The sequence below is a fragment of the Priapulus caudatus genome, unplaced genomic scaffold, assembly GCF_000485595.1.
Source record: "Priapulus caudatus unplaced genomic scaffold, Priapulus_caudatus-5.0.1 Scaffold607, whole genome shotgun sequence".
In the NCBI taxonomy this organism is placed as follows: Eukaryota; Metazoa; Priapulida; class Priapulimorpha; order Priapulimorphida; family Priapulidae; genus Priapulus; species Priapulus caudatus.
Genome location: NW_014577668.1, coordinates 100,708 through 122,137, shown reverse-complemented (window position 1 = coordinate 122,137; position 21,430 = coordinate 100,708). Strand labels below are relative to the sequence as shown.

General features: G+C 41.5%; 5 protein-coding genes across 9 annotated transcripts in view; 2 read left to right on the top strand and 3 right to left on the bottom strand.

Moving 5' to 3' along the window:
- LOC106812089 (CAP-Gly domain-containing linker protein 1-like) overlaps positions 1 to 889 on the bottom strand; it is a 35,033-nt gene extending 34,144 nt beyond the window's left edge. The window contains exon 1 of the mRNA XM_014815857.1: positions 817 to 889. The gene's annotated coding sequence lies outside the window, so the exon portion shown is untranslated. The remainder of the gene's footprint in view (positions 1 to 816) is intronic.
- Positions 890 to 1,132: 243 nt separating this feature from the next.
- On the top strand, positions 1,133 to 12,362 carry LOC106812099 (zinc finger protein ZFAT-like). Of its 3 annotated transcripts, none has more exons than XM_014815873.1 (21): positions 1,133 to 1,261; positions 1,959 to 2,089; positions 2,262 to 2,480; positions 2,666 to 2,788; positions 2,971 to 3,111; positions 3,327 to 3,451; positions 3,737 to 3,838; positions 3,987 to 4,224; positions 4,640 to 4,823; positions 5,206 to 5,284; positions 5,909 to 6,058; positions 6,555 to 6,658; positions 6,824 to 6,924; positions 7,226 to 7,405; positions 7,698 to 8,017; positions 8,632 to 8,768; positions 9,724 to 9,868; positions 10,191 to 10,347; positions 10,683 to 10,853; positions 11,265 to 11,390; positions 11,501 to 12,362. In XM_014815873.1, exons 2-21 carry the CDS (start codon positions 1,970 to 1,972, stop codon positions 11,816 to 11,818), a joined length of 3,240 nt encoding a protein of 1,079 aa, XP_014671359.1. In that variant the 5' UTR covers positions 1,133 to 1,261; positions 1,959 to 1,969; the 3' UTR covers positions 11,819 to 12,362. The 3 variants fall into 3 exon arrangements, with proteins under 3 accessions (XP_014671359.1, XP_014671358.1, XP_014671360.1); XM_014815872.1 differs by having other exon boundaries at positions 5,203 to 5,284; XM_014815874.1 differs by lacking the exon at positions 2,666 to 2,788 and having other exon boundaries at positions 5,203 to 5,284.
- Positions 12,363 to 12,447: 85 nt separating this feature from the next.
- LOC106812100 (60S ribosomal protein L23a-like) lies at positions 12,448 to 15,620 on the bottom strand. Of its 2 annotated transcripts, none has more exons than XM_014815875.1 (4): positions 15,535 to 15,620; positions 14,992 to 15,134; positions 13,876 to 14,033; positions 12,448 to 12,783 (listed from the first exon to the last, which is right to left on the bottom strand). In XM_014815875.1, the coding sequence occupies exons 1-4, from the start codon at positions 15,578 to 15,580 to the stop codon at positions 12,522 to 12,524; spliced, it is 609 nt and encodes a 202-aa protein (XP_014671361.1). In that variant the 5' UTR covers positions 15,581 to 15,620; the 3' UTR covers positions 12,448 to 12,521. The 2 variants fall into 2 exon arrangements, with proteins under 2 accessions (XP_014671361.1, XP_014671362.1); XM_014815876.1 differs by having other exon boundaries at positions 14,992 to 15,131.
- Positions 15,621 to 16,721: 1,101 nt separating this feature from the next.
- LOC106812090 lies at positions 16,722 to 19,302 on the bottom strand (the record flags this gene model as incomplete). The annotated part of the gene is given in 3 exon segments (XM_014815858.1): positions 16,722 to 17,630; positions 17,924 to 18,074; positions 19,292 to 19,302. Coding segments are annotated over 3 exon segments (463 nt in total), but the record flags the coding sequence as incomplete, so codon positions are not given.
- Positions 19,303 to 20,610: 1,308 nt separating this feature from the next.
- Positions 20,611 to 21,430, top strand: part of LOC106812091 (cAMP-dependent protein kinase catalytic subunit beta) — a 43,006-nt gene continuing 42,186 nt past the window's right edge. For both annotated transcript variants that reach the window (XM_014815862.1, XM_014815861.1), the window contains exon 1: positions 20,611 to 20,777. In XM_014815862.1, the coding sequence (XP_014671348.1) occupies positions 20,732 to 20,777 (46 nt within the window). In that variant the 5' untranslated portion in view covers positions 20,611 to 20,731. The remainder of the gene's footprint in view (positions 20,778 to 21,430) is intronic.

Below are 21,430 nucleotides of genomic sequence, written 5' to 3'. Positions count from 1 at the left end.
TACGCAGTGGCTATGCGTCCGGAACCGGTCGCCTAGCCTCCAGGCTACGCGTCCGGACATCCACTCACACAGTGATCGCGCGGCTCGCGTACACGCATGATTGCGCAACGAGACGCTCTGCTGCCGTCTATCCTTTCATCCGTCCTCTCTCGCTTTCTCTCTCTCTCTCTCACACACACACACACGCGCAGCTCTCTCTCACACACACGCGCAGCTCTCTCTCTCGCTCTCTCTCTCTCACTCACGCATACACACACACATACACATTCCCTCTCTCTCTCTCTCTCTCGCTCTCTCTCGCTCTCTCTCGCTCTCTCTCGCTCTCTCTCTCGCACACACACACACAGCAATCAGCAGATCGTCCCATTGCGCAATCATGCGTGTACGTGTCGCAAGCTCACTGTGTGAGATGGATGTCAGGATGCGTAGCCTAGTGGCTCCTCGTCCGGAACCGGTCGCGTAGCCACGGCCTTTAAATTAAAGAAAGAAAACAACCATAGCCATAGTTACCTCCAATGGCAATAAATAGTCATATATGTGTAAAGAGTCTGTTAGTCTCACAGCCTGGTACAGTATTTGTGGCAGGGATAATACATAAGTTATAACTTAATCCCATTGGACACCGACGATTAAGAATAAGAGAACATAGAATCACAGTCACAGTGAGTGAATCACATCATTACTCATTAGCATATTGGAAAAAAAACTATTACTAACACATATCAGTGAATGAGTAACACTTCAGTGTGAAAACACAATGTTCTCAACTATACAAAAAAGCTCTAGAAGCATATAAGAATAACAAAAACACCCTACCTAAGCTTTTAGGTCATCATGATCATTTAAGCTGCAGTACGAAACAGATTCTGTGAGGAATGGCTCTGGCGACTTGTCGACCCTGGCGCCACTAGGTAATCGGCGGTGAAAAAATTTGTGATAAAAGTAAATATTGGTGATGGAATCAATGTCTGTCCTAATTTTCCATGGTTTAATCGATATACGTGCCACTATCATATTTATTATTAGCTGAACTGCTACATAGAAGAGCCCAATAGTTTGCCCAAATAATTTGGTTTTACCAGGGCGCGGCCACCACATTGCTATGGCGCTGGTATCGACATTCGTTGTGGAGAGGCATAACAGTCCGCCATTAATTCTTGTTACATGGTTGCCTAATCTATGTTATATTTGTAAACAGTAGCTACAACGCCACCGATGTTTATAACAAGATTGCATGAGATCTGTTATTAATTTGAGATAGGTTTGTTGACAACTAAATGCGTTAATACATCTGGTACCGTATGCCGTGTCAATTTAGATGTGAATCGTCACGCCGAGTCGTGACCTATGCAGTGCCACTGGCACTGTATCAGTGTCATTGATCATTTTACTCAATTTGCTGTCCCGCGGCTTACTTCATTTCATGCATTTCGCAAATGTACATTTATGCCTACCGTATCATTAAGGAGATTATTTCAGATATTTACAATTTAGCAATGGACTGATTATTTTACTCATTGTTAAATAGTACAGACTACAGTCTACAGTCTACACACTGTACACTACTGTCCTGAGTACTGTCACTAATACAGTAGTAGTCAGTACTATTAGTATTACTACTAATACTAATAGTACTATTACTATATGATTACTAATAATAATAATTAATATGTTGAGAATGAAGTGTCTATTAGTTTTACTAGTACTATGTTATTGGGCCAGAGTAACCTAGTTTAGTATTGTTTGCAAGAACCAAACTGTTAGTGTGTGTGCTTCATACAGTAAAACATTGGGAGGCACAGGATTGATTGCCTTCTGAATTTTGCTTTTGTTCATTAAATACAGAATATAGATTTTTCTTCGCATTTTATGTCGAAGTATTCAATTATTCAAATGTGCAATGCAGAATATACCCATCTATAAAGTTCATCTTATCAAAGTGATTGATTTAATTTTAGTATCGTTCATCATGGACAAAGACGACATTAGTGAGTTTCTTGAAACCGAGATAGTCTACAAGTGCAGAGTCTGTGAATACCGCACCTTTGATAAAAATGGATTCGTTGAACATGTTCGTTCTTCACACAAGGTACATGCCATTTTATCTAGATAAAAAAAACTGTATAATTGTGCATATATCATATGTCTAGCACTCTACAATATTTTGTATTATGCATCTTTTCTATAAATTGTTGTAAACAGGTTCCATCCTTAAAGTCTATACTTAGAATAAAGGTTTTCCATTGTTTTACTAATACAAGGTTCAAGAAGATACTGAAGTCTACCAGTGTGATTTCTGCGGTGACATATTCGAAGACCAGCAGCTTCTGGTGCAGCACTTGGGTACAATACATAGTGTACAAGAAGAAACAGTTTCTCTACCTGTCACACAAGAACACAGTGAAGAGACTAAGCAGACAATGAAGGAACATAATGTTGAGAGCGTAGCTGCAGATATTGTTGATGAGATAGCAGAAAAGGTAAGATGTATGTCTGAAATACATCCTAGTAATAATTAATCGATTATTCATATACACATTTTAGGAAGTAGGTGTGAATCAGTATTGAAGTATAAATTCAATGGAAACTGTAAACAGATCCTTTATGGATGTGATCAGGAATAATATTATGAAGCTTTGCCTTATTTTTGTATTGTTAATCATAGGGTGTAGGCGTGCCAATTATCATAGATACAAGTGGTGATCCCATGCAGACTAAAGACATGGCAATTAGCATGCCAGATCTTGAAGAGTCTGCCCTACCACTGACAGAAACCCAATTAAAGGAGGTTGGTACATCTATGTGGTTAGCTTCATCTCATGCTGTGTTTTGTGTTTGTTCTGTGGTCTTCATGGTCAATGCCGGTCAGGCAGCGTGCGAGTAGCTGCGTCCTGCTCGTGAAACGTAGAGTTATCGCTCGCCTCTCTGTTTTTTCGTTACCGTGAATCTCTGCTTTGCGTCCGTGCGCAGCTGTTGGAAGGCAACTCGTCGATGAATCGGCTCATCTGTAACCAGTGTTTCCAGACCTTCCGCACTCACGAGGACATCAACAAGCATCTGAGTGATGCGCATAACGTCACTGACGCACACTGTCAGGAAGTGAAGCTGCAGGTGAATGCATTATTTCAGTCTTACCACCTATATGTGATTCGGTGTAAAAATCCCATTTCTTGGGTACTGTCCCAGTAGTCATCTATTCCCAGTGATGATGCCTGGCAGTTTGTGGACGGCATGTAACCAAAGAGCATGCCTGCATGTGCACTTGTGTGTGTATGTGTTTAGTCAACAAATAACAATAAGCGTGTTTTGTTGTTATATTATTTCAGGGGTTACCATCTGAAGCAAATGCATCTGTGAAAAGGCTGCTGATGTGTAACTACTGCCACACAACTTTTCATTCCCATGAGGAGATCTCAGTGCATATACAGACTGACCATTACAAACTTGAGAAGTAACTCCTTTATTTTGATTGGCTAAATATATGGTTATTAAATTATTATAGTAAGATAACCTTTTAGAGAATGTGCAACTTGTTAATAAGTTTTGCGACGTTCTTGACATTACATTATATGCAGTGGTTGCACATCAATTGGATACAGGTAATTCATAAACCTAGTAGACTTTCTAACTCAATAATAAAATAAACTATATTTAAGTTAAAGATGACAGAGAATTTCAACTAGGTTAAATCATCGTGAATCTTGTTGTCATCGAATTCTGCATTATTATCTTATAGAGATGGTTCGGATACTGATGAAGACGAGTTGGAGGTACCAGTACAACCAGTAATCATGCCAGTTAAACGAGGCAGGGGGCGACCAAGGAAATACCCAATAGGGTAAGTACGTAGCTTTGCCCAAAAGTACCGCCTTGACGCCATGTTATGCTTGAGTAACTACCTGCGGGGTGACATTTTGTCTATGCCCCAGTGGCAATGCTGTTGCTTTGTAGCCTGTACGCATGTTGTGATCGGTTTATGGCTGTAGGGAGCGCACAGTGCAGCCATCCCGCCCACCCGTCCCCAGCATCGGCAAGCGCATGTACTCTGACGACGAGGAAGAGGAGAGCGAGAAGGAGCCAGAACCGGCTCCCTACGTGTCGCGCAGCGGCCGCATTCGCAAGCGTCCGCGCATGCTGGCGCAGGACTACGTCGGTTACAGTGCATACGTGAAGCTTGAGAACATGGATGCTGAGGAAGAGGAAGATTGGGATGGCACTGCAAAGGTGCGCAGTCCTTAGTTGCTTGCTGACGTCATCACCTGCATTTGACAGTTGTCTTGTTTCTGTTTGTTTTCGGATGGGAATTTGCCGTGTGGTAATCCGGTCTGCGATTAAAAGAGATGCTATCTGTGAGATCTAAATCTGTGAGATTTCCGACGTGTGTACCTGACACACGTCGGAAATCTCACAGATTTATTGCCTTTATTTCTTGCTAGGATGCAATCATGTTGGGGGGGGGGGATTCCGGTGAGATTATGTTCCTTTTACAGCCGTGCTGAAATTTATTTAAAGCTTCTTAACATTTACATTACTAAGCAGCCATACTTTAAACATACAAATAGCATCCTACTCATTCCATATTCATTTCCATATCCTACTCCAATACCATATCCATACTCATTCTTTCTTGTCTTTGTAGGTACATTGGTCATCTCAGTTGACTCAAAGTGGAACACCGATGAAGAAAAGAGGGCGACCAAGAAAGAATCCAGCTGCGCCTTACCCTGTGAAACCGAAGCGTGTGTTTGGACCTGACGGAAAACCAATTAAGCAGAAGCGTGGTCGGCCTCCGAAGCATCTAGAGGTGTCGTACTGCGTACAGGGTACGAGTTGTTTGGTGTCTTTGGCTTGTAACTCTATATATTGTAAGTGTGAAGTTTACGTAGAACTAAGTTTGTGAGTGTGGATTTTGAGTAGAGCCTGAGTGATCCATCTTATATTTGGCACTTTATCTTGGTTGGTTCAATTCACCCAGCACATTGATGTACTCGAGTTGCACAGGTAAATTTTACCTGTAGTGAGACGGCGTCCTGCATTATCCTCAACAGAAACTGTGATGTGAATTGATCTGTGAGCCTTCATCGACCTAGAATAGGTTTAAAAAAAAAGATGGCTTTGATTTGGGAAACTTAGACACTTTAATTGCGGATACTTTATCATAGAATTGGAGTACAATTTTTTAAGTAAGTGGTTTTTTCCCAGCAGATGGAGCTGATACCCAGGAAACTCTAAATCCTTCGTCAGTGCTAATTAAAAAGAAAAGAGGACGTCCACGTAAATCAAGGTACATGTGAATGCTTTGTTGTAGTGACAAAGTATTTTGTCTTAAAGTAGGGATGTGTGAAGCAGTACCGTGTATGTATGAATACCTGTCACATATTTAGAATAAAATAAACCATGTTTTCTTTCGAATTTAAGCTTGGATAGGCATCTAAATCTAGAATGAGAACAACCTTGCATGAATCTTAAGCATTGAGATATAATATTATCTATATAAACACTTCATGACGCCGCTATTGTGTGTTACCATGTTGGCAAAACCGACCAGTCTTGGTGCTGTCATCCCACGAGACCTGAGCGGAAATCGTTTATGCAACGACAGCAATTACCAACAACGATTGTTAAAACAAACACTAGGAATTATTGACACCCTGACCTGCGCCTTCACAGTAGTTACTATGGTTACGGTGTTATTGGGCAAACAGCAGAAAGATGCGATATGATATGACTACTAGGCACTTAAATTTAATTTAATTTTTTTTTTTCTAGGGTTAGGGTTAGGGTTAGGGTTTTTTTTTTTGTAAAGTGCCTAGTAGTCATATCCTAAGTGCCTAGTAGTCATATCATATCGCATCTAACTGCCGGGTGCGTTATTGGGCTGTGAGCGGGGCTGTGTGTTGTGCTTCAGGCTGGACATGGATGAAGACCCGAGCCCGATCGTACGCATCGACGTAACCGACGTCAACGAGGTGCTGCAGCGTAAAACAATGGAGCAGCTGGAGGGAGACGAGGCGGCCGTCGCTCTCGCGGCGCTCTCTGGCGGCGAGCAGACGTTCAGGTGCGTGCGGAGGGGGGCAGCACCGTAGCCGTCGCGCGCATTAGTTATAGACGACGTCACACTCCAGCCTCTAACAAGCATAATATCATGCTTCTTACCCTCTGAGTGGTATTCGAGCGGTCTAGTGTGCTTGCCAAAAAGTCTTATTGGTTCTGGTCAAGTCAGGTGACCTGAGTGAGAACTGAGAAGGTCAGTTGTGCCTGACAACGTCCGAATGGTGATTCCGACCATTTAAGAAAAATGCTTCCAATGGCAATGTCTCTTTCTCTCTGTGCTCTTGGAAGGTGAAAGCATAACTAGTGAGAATGTCACAGTGTCACAAAAAATGTCACCAGTGTATAAAAGTGTGCTTCATAATAACGCACGCACGAGTGTATATTTTTACCCGGGTAAATGCATGCTGTACTATATGGAGTGGATTGCAGGCTATTGTGAATACAATGGTAATACATTATACCTCTACATGATAATGATGTACAAAATTCTTCTCCCACAGAATTGGGGATACGATTGTAGTACTGCAAGGAGGCAGCAGCGAAGAGCAAGAGCAAGGCAGAAAGTTGGATGAATCGGAGACCGACGGAATTGCAGCCAAAACTGGTGCGTCAGTCGTACTCACACGTGAAATTCCTAATTCATTATTCTTATTCTTTCATGAAAATGTGTTCGAGTAACAAGAGATAGAGGCAGAGATGGGTGTCCAACTTTGGTGAGTTGCGATTCGACTGAGATTCGCGTTTCTAAAAGTTTGCTCTTTCTTGACAGACACATTACCTGGTGAGCTGGATCCAGAAGCAGATGAGATGGATTCTGAGAACATAGACCCAGACAATCCCAGCTTGGAGGCATTAGAACAGCTTGAGAAGGTATATAACACATTGATTCTATACTCGTACATCATATCGCATGAATGGCCAGCATCGCATGTTTTTGTAGTATCTGCTACTGTAAATGCTGTATATTTCACAGTAGTCTAATTTTCGCGAATTTCGGGAATGCGTATTGGACTGCGAAAACAACAACACGCCGTTCTTAACTGATTTGGGAAGTCACCGAAATTAATCACTCGCGAAATTGTCCGTCAGGTCTGAATTCGTGAAAATACCTGTACGCGAAAAATATGGCGTATACAGTATTAGATTTGGCAGAAGTATGAAAAATTTTCAGGATTCGTCGACAGATGCCGTTGATGTGGAATTTGTGGACGTAGCTAAGAAGCGGCGGCGCCCTCTATTTCATCACCTGGATGATGGGAGTCGCATCTATCGATGCTCGCGGCGCTTTTGTGTCTTCAATCACGTCAATAAATACTTTTTCACTGAGTTTGAGAAGGAAATACATGAGAAGGTGAGTGGGGAACTATTTTTCTGTTAATTTTACTCTTTTTAATTGTATTAATTTCATCTGGTATTTAAATCTTGATTGGTTCTTGTGCTGATGGTTATGACATTCCTTCTCTATCGCACCATAGCTGTTTCCGTCTACAGTGCTATTCATCCATGATGTTCTGTTATGCTGCTCTCTCTCTCTCTTTACGATATCGTCCCCTTTCCCTGCTCGGTTTACCGTCTTGCTTGCTGCTCAGGCTTCACCTCATGTTCTATTCCCATATCCATCCATTTCCCATCGTACGTTGCAGTGTCACACGCCGTACAGCAACGAGTTCAAGTGCTGCGAGTGCGACTTTGCCACCAACCAGTGGGTGGTGATGCGACGGCATCTGTGGAAGACGCACGACATCGAGGCGGGCATCCTGACGTGCAACGTGTGCGGGTTCAAGTCGGAGCGCAACTTTGAGTACGAGGACCACATGCGCACGCACAGTAACAAGTTCATCTACAAGTGCACGATATGCAATCGCATGTTCAAGAGCTACAAGCTCATGAAGAACCACGAGCGTTATCACGGGCCGCACTACCTGAAGGGCCCGGCCGGTGAGCTGCAGTGTCCCGTATGCAGGTACGTACACACCTGTGTGAAGGTATGTAACCACCCGTGTGCAGGTCAGGGGCGTGTAAGGGGGGGCTCGCACACAAAATGCATCTGAGGGGGTCTAATTTCAAAAATTTTCTGGGGGTGGGCCTCCCAGACCCCCCCTTCGCGTCCTCGCAAGTTTGGGTTAGGGTTAGACCCCCCCCCCTTGGTCCAAATCCTGTACACGCCCCTGCAGGTACATGCACACACTATGAACTGAAATATACGGATACAACATGGACTATTCACGGAAATGATGCAAAACGCACGGAGAGCTATGGAATATTCCTGAGCTAATTACAGTCCGTAGCAAATTATATACAAACTCCTGTGTGCTAACCACAGACTACATACGGACTGCCAATTAAGAACTGTCTAATCTCGGCGAGTCCGTGTTTATTACGTACATAGTCTGTATATTTCCCAGCCAGCGTGGCGCCTGCACACCAGCAGTGGGAGCTTTTGAAGCAGATAAATGTTAACAGGTGCTGGCACTCTAATAGTATGTAGTACTAAACTAACATAGTTATCGTGAGTTTTCGAATTCCTGACAATGTATCCGATGATTGATTTCGTCAACTTGTTATCTTCTCTCACAGGATTGGGTTTAAGTGTGACACTCACCTGAAGGAACACATTACGTGTGTACACCTGGGAGTAGAGCTTGTATGTGAGATCTGTGGATTCAAAACTCGCCGGAAGGAAACCATGCAGGTGCACACGACTATCCATAAAGGTAGGACGGACATCGTGGAAACTATAGTCATAGTGAACTGCAACACGAAGTTCTCTGTCCAACATGTTTCAACATTTCATCTACTGTTTGTTCAACGTTGGTGTAAACAAACTGAACTCTGTCTCAACAGATGGCTACACATATAGCATTATACCGGTTCCTGTGTTTGTGAATCTACTCCGCTGCATTGTTAGTTGAACGTTTCCTTGATATAACTTATATCGAGGAAACTTTAAACTAACAATAGTTTTATTTTTTGCTCGCCTTAACATCGCCAAGAACCGTTTGACCCACATGTTTCAAATTGAAAACAGTTGTTACTCCTATGGGAGAGATTTGAACTTCCTATTTTGGAGCACGCCAGTCGACCTACTTTCGAGCCACGCCCACTTTTTGGCAAAAATGAAAATGGCCATCTAAATTCATTCGATTTTGTTAAATTTTTGTATGTGAATATGTAAGGCTAGCTCCAAAACAGTTGTTACTCCTATGGGAGAGATGACAACGTCCTATTATGTTTATTTCGTCTAACTAGTCAACAACTCTACAATCATACCTATATACGTGTAATATTGTGTTTTAGATTCTTCGTTACAGTAATTTGACTGGAATATTTTATTGTTTTTATTTGCGCGATATTCGTAAACCAAAATGGCAATCATTTAGGAGTAGCACCATCTCTCGTCAAGATTTCAGACTTTCAGATATATATATATCAGAACTTATTTTCACATCAAAACTTATGCATATATCATTATCAAGAGTATATAATGGGAGATATGCTATACAATGGGAGTTCTCCCATATATACTCTTACTTTATATATCCCCCCTCCCTCTTCTATCACACCCAAGGTGAGCTACAGTGTCATTGACACTCATTATATATAGTAATATATAGTTTTATATTATAAGCTTGCTTTGGTGTGCTCCGTACGCGCATATTCACTATTCAGGAATAAAACCATTCCGATGCGACCAGTGTGACTTCACGACGAGTCATCGCAGCTCACTGCGCTGTCACAAACGTCGGCATGCGGGTTTCCGGCCTTACCTCTGCCCCTACTGCCCCTGGGACACGACCGAGGCAACACCCTTCAGGTTCGTTACATAGATGTGATCGCCATGTTGTGGCATAACGTGAGAAGCAATGCACCAGCTAAAACTAACAGTTTACACATGATATTTTGATTACAATTGTCTTTTTATCCTGTCTGTCTGTGATTGACTGTTATGGAAGAGTTACTCAATTTTGAATGAGGCATTTATCACTTTTAAAACTGGCATACATTGCATGAATTGTCTTTTTTTATTGAATCATTTTAAGGTTTGTCACAGAATAATTTATATAGGTGTGCACAGCATGTGATAAAGTGACTAGTTTTGTATCGTTTTCATCGATAGCAACTGCATTGTCTCCTAGGGTCCACCTGATGCGAAAACATCCCGAGAGTGAGCTGGTGCATCGATGTCCCTACTGCTGCTACACGACAGTGAATAAGGACTATATGCGTCGACACGTTGCACAGAAGCACCCAGACGGGGACAGTGTTCAGATCACAGAGACGCTGACTGATGAGGTAGCATCTTCTGTTTTTCCCCTTTCTCACTATATAGAGAAGTCATATCCCAAAGTGGCCAAACGTGTTTAATCGAATGTTATTGGTTATTATGTTGTATGAGTTTACATTAAATTGCATAATAGTGTAAAGGTCTTCTGTTGTCCCCAGCAAAAATCTCAGTCGGATGAGGCTCCGTAAAATTTCAAACGCCACCACATGCTAGTGAATGCTGCAGTGTTTATTTCACGTTGCCATTTCGTGTCTTGATTTTGGAAGTGGACCTCTCTCACCTGTCGTTGTTTTGTCGTTATTTCATTCTACACGTACATGCAGCTGTGTTGGTTTGTTTGCAGGGTGGCGGCGTAGTGGAGATGCCAGATGGAGGTGAAATGGTGACAGTGGTTTCAGGAGATGGAGTTACGGAGGGGGAGGTAGGGGAAGAGGAGTTGACAAATGTCACCGAGATTACAGTTCTACCGGAGGAGAATGCTCAAGCCATTTTGCAACTTCTCGCCATGTCCGAGGTACGTGAAACTATGTATAGCGAGTTGTTTGTTCTATAGAATTAATATGTGATATTACGCAATGTAAGCAACACTGTCGTGAAGTGATTCTTTTCAGGTGTGAGAAGCTACACTTGCTTGTAAAATCGTGTGATTGTATATGCTGCTACAATTATTTTGGAAGCAGAAATTAAACAAATTAGGAAGCTTGCCAAATACTTTAAAGTTACCATCACCTTGTTTAGAAAACTATTGAGATTTGAGCTATTCGCTGAGTTTTGAAATTATGAAATGTTATACAGTACAATTATACATCTAGGGTGTCAATTTATAAGTAATCAAACTACACGTATGAAAGCTGGTGCTCAAGACTTTTCCTTCTGGTGCGTGCACTATTGCCTGATGAAGTTTTTACACTTACACACGTGATAGATTCAGACAGGTGGGGCTGATGGTGCGAAACAAGTAATTGAAGTGCACACGTCAGAGGATGGCGGCTCGGGTGATCAAGTGGAGAACATTGATGGCCCAATAATATTGCAGACGGAGGATGGCAAGGTATCTATCAATCTGCGCAAACGCTCCCAATACGTACATGCATCGTAGTCTCCATCCACGTCTAGATTTTGCGTCTAATGCGCGGCACGTGTTTGCTCGTTCCCCCGCAGTACGTTATACAAGGAGAGGACGGAGAGTTCGTCGAGCTACAGGACGGGCACGTCATCTTGGACGGAGGGGACGAGATGAGCGGGAAAGTCTACCTGCACGAGGGAGAGCTGGTCATCTCTGACCAGACGACAAGCGAACAGCTGCTAATCAGCGACCAATCTGAGGAACAGGTGTACGTGACCGGATATGACAACTCTGCGGAAGTCGGTCAGGAAGCGGGGGAGGCTGGGATCGGTGACGCATCGCAGGTCATTGTTAATGATGCGGGACAGATAGTCGAGTCCATCGTCACTCAAGAAGCCACAGAGGAATGTTAGGATTCAGATGGTGATATTACGTGCAATCTCAATGTCTATCTCTGGGTCAACTGTGTATATTTATATCTTGAAATGGTGATTTGGTGTATCAGCATGAATACGGTGCACTGTTCAAGGGTTGATAATGTAAATTTCATTGACTGTAATGCCTGTGAAAAAATTCTGTGAATTGAAAAACCAGTATTACATTCACCTATTTGCATGCCACAAAACTCCTGTTATAATAAGTTAACAAAATTTTTACCCCTCTATGCCATTCAATAGACCAGCAAGCGACTAATTTTGATAACGTTGAAACACCTCCTCCACAACCAATTTCTTCCTGTGCAATGACGTTATGCTGACACTTTACAAGGCGACATTATATTCACCTGGTCTGTAGATACATATAGTAATATTTGCTCCTTGAAATATGATTGATGTGACTTCATTTAATGTTTCAATGCAGTTATGTGATGTGTGCAAATATGGATCAGTGTACAAATTGCAGTTGTAAATATTATTGCATTTTTTTATATTAAAAATGTTAATTTTTTTTCATATACATCAGGCGGCCGTGAAGTTGTTTGTAGCTGTTGTTGTTAGTTGTATATTTTATAACGATTTTGACGTTAACACTAACATAGACGTAGCCGTGACATTTCCTGATGTTGTTTATTTAGCAACTCCAATCATCCCGCTATACACAAATGCCAAAACTGGCTTAGATGATGCCAATCTTGTTGGCGACGTCTAGTGCGTCGTAATCTGGAGCAAGGCGAACGTACGCCTTCTTCTGGCCGTCGGGTCTGATCAGCGTGTTCACCTTGGCTACATCGATGTCGTATAGCTTCTTGACTGCATACTTTATCTCGGGCTTGTTGGATCGCAGATGCACCAAGAACACGAGCGTGTTGTTATCCTCAATCTTTTTCATAGCCGACTCCGTTGTCAGAGGGTACTTGATGATTGAGTACTGATCAAGTCTGCAAATGAGGAAAACAGATAGTGAATTCACACAATATTGAATAGGAACTCCATGAACAATTATTTTCCTAAAAACGAGAACTCAACAGTTTAGGTTTCACAACAGTTGCCCGATTTGGTGAATATCGATTACTTTAGGGTATTACTTGTGAGTATATCTTGCACTGTCATTATCATAACACTAGAATTAATAATCAATACAAAAATTTACTTACATTCTGCAAACAAAATTATTTTAATGTACACTTCCACACTGTCCCAAAGGCTAACCTTTATATAATATAAGATGTTCATTGTCCAGGCAGTTTCAAATTTGTTTCTGGTCACTACAGTAGATATTTTATCATATTGAACAACTGGCAGCTTGGCCTGCTGCCAAGGCAAGTCTGTGAGCCCCACAGTGATCAGCTACTGTACTATATCGATCACATCGATCACGTACTATATCCGGCCTGCGTAGCACGCCCGGCACACATACACACACACACTTGCAGCGTCAAATAAACACACACACTGGCCAACGTCTGACAATCTCAAACAGTGAACTAAGCCGTGTCTATATTGTAAAGCGAACTATATTACAATGTTATTAAACGAAGGTACTGTTGGACTGTAAAATGAAAATTAGTACATTCTAACCACCCCTAAAATTTTCTCTCAACGGATTTAGACGTTTCACAAAATCGACCCTGGGACTGTGAAATCCGCGGATTTCCGCGGAAGATTCTCATCCCTGCATAAACTACAATTTAACCATTTTACCTGAAAATTTAAAAACCATCCAAAGCAAATACAACAATTTTGGGAAAAGCAGCAGGCAGCCTAAACTAGGCAAGTATGCAAGCTAGGGCAGTGTGCATACGAGTATCTTCCATCATGTATTAAGGGGAAAATTAAATGCAGGTCTGAATTCCAAGATGGGTAACTTGGAGGCCTTCCACAGAGAAATAGCAAACCTCTGATACAATATGCCATGCCACCAATTATTTGTTGTATTTCATGCTGCGACAAGCTAGCGCGTGCTTAGAGTGTACTGTGCTGAGTATGTATCCCAGACCAGCACATAAACAGTGTAATAAGTTACAATATACCTGTTGCGACCTGGTGCACTCTTTCTCGGGTACTTTGGGGCCCTAAGTAGCCTCAACGTCCTGGGTCTGTGGAATTTGACCGACGTGCGGATCTTTCTGGATCTCTCGCTTCTAGTACCTCTCAGCACAGACTTCCTTGCTCTTGTTGCCTTCTCAACCTGTTGTATCGATTTAGAATGCGCATTATTCATACACTCTTTGTTTACAGGGTTGGGCCGGGGTGGGCACTGATACCATTCGCATGGATGAGGCCAAGGGAACGAGTTCGCTGTTAATTGGGTGGGGCCATGTACAGCGGTAGAAATAAGGAGAAAAAAAGAGATGGTCCACAGGACCATCTAGTTTGAAATTTAGATGATCCTCCTAAATTTCAAATTGTTCTCTAAAAGAAATGCGGCGTGCAAGAAATTTACCGTAAAATGGGACCAAAATATTCAATGGTCCGTCCGGACCATTGACTTTGAAAATCTGATGGTCCTCCTGATTATTTGATGGCCCCGGACCATCTGCTTATTTCGACCCCTGATGTATAAAATCATGGTGCAGATGTGTAAAAAAGCTTTGGAAAGGGCACATCATTTGCCAAATGACTTGGCCTATTCATCTTGGCATAATTGCAGAAAATATACACACTATTTCAGGAGTAGGGGCGATGGGTAGGGTGAATAAATCTGACAATATGGCAAGTGATAATGAAAAAATAGAAATTATATTAGCAAGATTTTTAAACAGAGTGGCTATATGCCCGGCAGCCGGCATATATCTGACGGCTGCCGGGCGCGGTCTTCGATTTCCTAAATCGCCGGCAGTTTTTTATTTTCAGCATTATCTCAAGTAAACAAGGGTTAGGGTTAGGAACTGCCGGGCATTTAGGAAATCGAAGACCGTGCCCGGCTGCCGGGCATACAGCCACAGAGATTTTTAAAAGCAGATACTCAGTTATCAAAGATTTTGAAGCGAATCTTCTCTGAATATTGGGGTTCCTTTGAGTTAACTATTATATACATGTTCCTGTATATACACTATCATTGTCAGTCCATCGGCCATCATAAGATTACACCTTTCAGACTACACTACAGCAATGCTTCAACAATGCGGGATGCCAACTGTTTTTACCTGAGACTTATCCTTGCCATCTTTCTTAGCCCCCTTCTTCTCTATGCGCCTCTTGCCAGGGCGCGTATCTGTTGGAGTTGGGGTGGCTGATCCTGCATCTGCCGCAGGCTTCGCCGCTGCACTCTCTGGCTTTTTACCTGCTGCTAAATGTCGTTTAAACATGTAAAAATTTAGAACATTTGTTACAAGTAGATAAAACGTTATTAAAACGGAGAAACTCCCGTGTAGCAACACACATACAGTACTGCTACACGTGAGCGCCTAACCTGCTGAAAGAGCCGCTACTGCACACAAAAACAAAACGGCAACAACGTTGTTGCGCTCAGCCATGTTGTGACTGCTGCTAGTGTTACTGACAGTGACACTGGCACTGTTACTGTTAGTGTTACCGACGCTACCGCGGACCTAGGCTAGATGGAACCTGTGAAGGAACACAATCCATTAGCAATTTGACCACACAAGCAGTCTTGTAGCATGTGACAATACCATGATGATTTTTGGACAAAGATCATTAGTAACTATCTTAAGCATATTGAAATTAACCTTTGCTTGCAGTTCCTGAAGACGGTGCCTTCTTCTTCGGAGCCATTTTGTGAAAGAGGGAGACCACGTGGTCACAAACTACTTAATAGCGCCATCTCTCGCCAGGATTAGTAGCATAGGGTGATTTGCCTTCGCGCATTCCTATTATTTTAGAAAAAAACGTAATTTTATTGAAATTATAAGAGCAAAAGCAAATATTGACTACTAATATTCGTGCAGTCGGCCCTGTACTTCATGACCGGTTCTATAAAATTATATATTATTTTTATACAGCAAATACTTACAGGACATGCTTTATATAGTTTATTGCTTACTAGTCGTTTAGCAAAAGAAATACCAGCCCAAAACCCTCTTGTTAATTACAATGAAACATATATGTAGTGCCAAGTGACATATATCTTTGCTATAGTCCCTCGAACTTTGAAGACTAATATTTATGAAGTTATAATATATCATAAACATATATTTATAGATCTCTATGGGTCAGCTATAACCTTATCGCGCCATCTATTGGACGAAATAATTTACAAACATGCGTTATAATATCAATGCATCTTAATTAAATAGATAATAGCGACGCCAGAAACAGGTGAACTAAACACCAGGTAGTTAAACCGTTATATAACGGCCACTTGATGGGCAGAAAAAGTAGACTTTATGGGCAGGTGGACATTCTATAGGTGCCAGCAATGTATAAACGGTGGTTCTATGGACGTTCCTAAACTTTGGACACAGGTTTGGTTCACTGGGAATGCAATGCATGTTTTTTATCATTAATTTATACATATATAAGTAAAACCCGCATTGTAAACGATACAAATCTGCGCTGACATTTCGTGTGCAAATTTTTCGTAAATATGCTGAAGCTCTCTCTCTCTCTCTCTCTCTCTCTCTCTCTCTCTCTCTCTCTCTCTCTCTCTCTCTCTCTCAGGAGACAAAGCCATCCATTACAACACACATTTACATGCGCAATGGTGGAGAAAGATACCAAGAGGAATCGCGCTACAATGAAACTCGCACATAAACAGTAATACATAAACAGATTGCAAGAAGTTACACTAATGTACTACTATTAGAATATATGAATGAAAATTTCTTGAATTAGTTTAAATGTGCTGTCAATTAAACTATTGCTCAACGACATATAAAATTACCAATATTACAACAGCATTACATATACCAGCAAGTTTTTTAGGCACATTATATTGTAAAAGTAGTTTATTGGTCTGTCCATATTTACATACACATTTATGTACTGTTTTAGTATATTTTCATATACTTTTTCCCAATGTACAAATCGACAGTGATCTTACAAATAAAGCTGTGAGCAAAGAAAACCAAATGCATTTGAATGTCGCACAAATTCAAAGAAAATGATCATCTCTGTTTAATATAACTGATAAAACTCGTGCTTTTGCTACGTTTCACTATTATTTATGCTTGGCATCAAATTTACTGTTATATATAACCTTACAATAACAATATAATATACATTATATATACAATATACAATGCTATTCAACATGTAATGTATTGATATGTACATGATACCTGTTAAGTGTTGTAATACATGTCTGGAATAGCCTAGTCAGCCACTAGATGGCGACACACGTGGCAATAGATAGGTGTAGCGTACACGTGTATACACGAGGCAGTTAGGCAGTGGACAGGGGAAGAAGCAAACAATACAATGTAATTATAACAATCAATACTGCACTTCTAGCAGTTCACTCGTGATATATAACCATCTGGGTTCATTCCCATGCTGTGACATGGGATACAAAGTCATTGCAACTCATTTTGTATCACAAGTAGATGGAGAGGAATCAGGATTAATTCTGGTTTCACCAGACCTTGTCTCAGTAGCCATAATCTTTTTCTTTTTCTTCTTCTTTTTCTTCTTTTTCGTTTTAACTTCAGCATCCTCGCGATTATTCTTCTGTTGATCATGCTCTTGCCGTATACGGGCCCTTAGTGTTTTTGACACACGCCCTATCTCCACCACACCAGGTCTGTGTGTCACCAACATGTGCTTGGCTTGTATTGCAACATCCGCTGCAGTGACGGCTGCCAGGCGCAGTCGTGCCTCACACTCACTAAATGTAATCAGTTTATATAACGCAGCATTATAAGCCAGAAAACAACACTTATATAAATTTTTCTAGAAATCAATTTATTAATTATAAACTATCAGAATATAATGTACAAATAGTATTAATTCATTACTGGATGGCAATAGATAGGTTTAACAATATTTACATACAGTTAGAAGCCATTACTACAGAGAATTCCTATCCGATGATAATTTTACGAAATCATTTCATAAGCACTGATATTTTGTGTGTGACTATATCCAAGGTACATAATAAAATATGGTAAGCATAAATACCTATCACTGCTCAAATCTGAATCAACAACAGCTTCAGATGGAGGTAAGTGCCGCTTCCTTATTTTCTCCTTCAGTTTTCTCGATGACTGGCTTTCTGCACTTTCTTCACATTTCTCCTGGCAAGGAATCGATGTGCTAAAGAGTCTGAAGCCTTTAAGAAATAAAACACTACACATTAACAAGGTGCGAAATTAACAGGAGTCCAGAGTCAAATACTCCCCGATTTACTGCCGGACCTACTGCCCGATTTAATATTTGCAGGAGTCCGTGTGATATACTAACTAGTTCGTTCCAGAGCACGGCCTCGCGGAATTACCGTATTTTTTTCAGTAAAAGTCCAAAGAAGATTTGGCAGACGTGCAACCGCATGAATCTTCAAAATACATTATACATTCAACCCTGTTAGCTAACACCCCTAAATAATGGATGCCTACTCTTATTAGTGACAACAACATCAATAATATACATATACTAATGCTAAATAAAATGAATGTTTACATGTATAATGGTTAAAACGGTCATTGAGAATGGTACCACAGAAGGAAGAGTTGCCGTAAACTAGCTTTTTACAATAAAATTAGGAATACAACAATCAGAATCACATTAAAATAGGAGTGTATTAGCACGTTAGTTCTCCAAGAGTCTATCTTTTGTGAATCTGTGCATGGTATGCAAGGTATTGCACGTGCGGCGAGTGCGTTGTAGGGGTGAACTTGAATGTCGTTTAGGTTGGCAACCTACACATTTGTAAATGTGGAGCCTGGGGTCTACAGTAGGCTTTACCGGAGCTAGTCTAGAAGACATGACCCATTGTAATTTGTATATTGTATCGTATAAACATGAAGTATTGTGGGACATGTCTTCTAGACTAGGGACTTTACCCACATAGAGTGGGCCCACTGTAACTATGTTACGTACAGTGACAGTCATTTGTGTTTTTAGTATCTTCTGTTTAATTGACCCAAATGCATGTGGCTGTTGTAGCGTTATTATTGGGGAAACCGCCATAGTAGCTAAGGTTAAACAAGCTATATATTTGAATATATATTGATATTACTTAGTTATTTATCAGATATTACTAGGATATATATTAGGCCTAGGAGAGTACATGGGTCCCATAAACCATGTGCCTAACCCTACCATAACCATACCTAACCTTAATTTTATATTGATGTAAAATAGAATTCAGATTGTATTGGGCCCGGTTTCTCTATCCTAGGGGAATTTTAACCAACGATAAAACATTTTATATAAGGAATGAGAGTTTGAAGGTATATTTAGTACGTCAGTCTTACTTTTAATATAAAAAATGGCAATTTTTTTTACAGAATTTTACATGAAGTTCGGGCGTAGTCAATTTAAACTTACTTGTCTTGGACAGTTCAAGTTGTCGAAGAGCTCTCCTCTTCTCATGTCTTCATCCAATTTCTCTCAGGAGTAATCGTGCCTTCATACTGTCAATTTGCCGTCTACAAGTCATGGTTCAACATCAATTTAGTCACCTCATAAAAGAACAGTCTTCAAAAGTCCAAGGGACGAAGACGGAGTCTGAGAGACAAGTTGATTTTGATCATGTGAAATCAGTAGTACATAGTACAGGCCCGTATAGCCAGGGGGGTCGGGGGAGTTCGAGAACGAACCCACCCCCCCCCGAGCCCATCCCCCCAAGCCAAAATTTTAAGTTTTTCCCCCCCCCCCCCCCCCACCCCCCCCCCCCCCCCCCCCCCCCCCTCCCCCCCCCCCCCCCCCCCCGCCCCCCCGCTCCCACACCCCCCCCCCCCAGACCCCCCCCTGAAAAGTGCAAGAATTTACTAGGTCGCTCAATTTGAGAATGTAATAATTGCAAATGCCATCGTGCGGAGAGGGAGGACAGTGAACACCCTCCCACACCTACCCGCATCGGTCGTTGGGCTCCCTGCCTGGTCGCTTCAGCGCCCCGACAGAGCGTGTACAAGGGGGGGCAGGGGGCGGTACCGGGGTCCGGCCCCCTTGCATCGCGCAGACACGATACTGAGGGGTGTAATTTTATAACATTTTCTGGGGAGGGACCCCCAGACCCCCTTCGCGTGCTCGCAACGTGGGGTCGGTTAGCCCCTGGTACAATCCTGTACACGCCCGCGAGAAATTGCACATTGAAAAGAAGAAGCCCCCCCCCCATAGAAAGCTGGCTACGGGCCTGCTAGTAGGGCCTACAACGGCCACGTACAGCCTACAGGCTACAGTAAAACTTACAATTATTGAATTACAACATCAACAGCTAAACATGAACAACGTACGCCGTACGGTTATACAACATTGAATTTTTCATCTTACCCTACGTAATATATTAATACATGAGTGAAGCGCTACATTCTAGCCTGAAAAATTGACCAGTTCTGCTATTTTAATTATTGTTTCAATGTTTGTTTGAGCTCACAATCATTTCGTATCGCCTCTGCAGACTGCACCTCGAATCGTGTATGCGCGTATTAATCTTCTGCAAATCTTAAACAAGTGGCGATCTTTCATTTCGTACTATATCGTGTGACATTGTATTAAATAAAACACATAATTGTGCCTAATACTTATCAAATATATGCATTTTAGTAATATTACCTTAAATATAGAATTACTATCAAATGATTGTACCAAAATAACAATGCTTTTATTTTTTTATTGGCGTATGGTTTCGACGCGTCTTAAGAGGTGCTTCGGCAATGAAGGTGGAGGCTAAAACTCTTCATGTTGTTGACGGAAATTGATCGATAACATACTAAATTTGTGTTCGAAATTATCCATCCGTGAACTAGTCTTCTATTGCATGAGACAATGGGAAATGCAGCAACAGCAAAGAAGGGCGACGCGGCTGAAAGCGGTAAGAAAATTAAAGTTCTCTCCACTGGCGCGGACACTGACTCTTTCAGTCTTTGACTGCCATAGCGACAGACGATCATGGGCACCGCCACAATCGCAACGACAGAAAATATTTAGGAAACCAGGGCCAGGGGTAGAAATAAGGAGAAAAAAGAGATGGTCCACAGTATCATCTAGTTTGAAATTTAGATGGTCCTCCTAAATTTCAAATTGTTCTCTAAAAGTAATGGCTAATGCGGCGTGCAAGCGTAAGAATAAGATTTTACATGGTGATAAAATGGCTTTTAATTATTCACCTACGATCTGTGTAACGTGTGTTACACTGTAATAGAGCTTTAAAATAAAAACCTCTCGCCAAACTGCCAACTGGGCGAGTGAGTCAATAAGTTAACTTGCCCAAACGGAATCTGTACTCACCCCAAATTTTAAAACAAAAATGCTTGTAAAAATTCAAATTCAAATAAAGTTTATTGCATGGATAATCGCAGATCATACAGGCAAATATGCTACAAACTACAATAAAACAAACGCAGTGGCTACGGGTACGGTAGCCGTCGGTCATTGAAGCCCCTTTTTGGCGTTAGGGTTAGGTTTAGGGTTATGGTTAGGGTTAGGTTTAGGATTAGGGTTAGGGTTCTAGCTCATCTAAACTCT

Coding starts and splice junctions, on each gene's coding strand:
- LOC106812099 (XM_014815872.1), top strand. CDS start 1,970: ATGGACAAAGACGACATTAGTGAGTTTCTTGAAACCGAGATAGTCTAC. Junction 9,869..10,190: donor ACCGAGGCAACACCCTTCAG/GTTCGTTACATA, acceptor ATTGTCTCCTAG/GGTCCACCTGATGCGAAAAC. Junction 10,348..10,682: donor CAGAGACGCTGACTGATGAG/GTAGCATCTTCT, acceptor GTTTGTTTGCAG/GGTGGCGGCGTAGTGGAGAT.
- LOC106812100 (XM_014815875.1), bottom strand. CDS start 15,580: ATGGCTCCGAAGAAGAAGGCACCGTCTTCAGGAACTGCAAGCAAAG. Junction 14,034..14,991: donor ATGGCAAGGATAAGTCTCAG/GTAAAAACAGTT, acceptor TCGATACAACAG/GTTGAGAAGGCAACAAGAGC. Junction 12,784..13,875: donor AGTGCACCAGGTCGCAACAG/GTATATTGTAAC, acceptor CCTCATTTGCAG/ACTTGATCAGTACTCAATCA.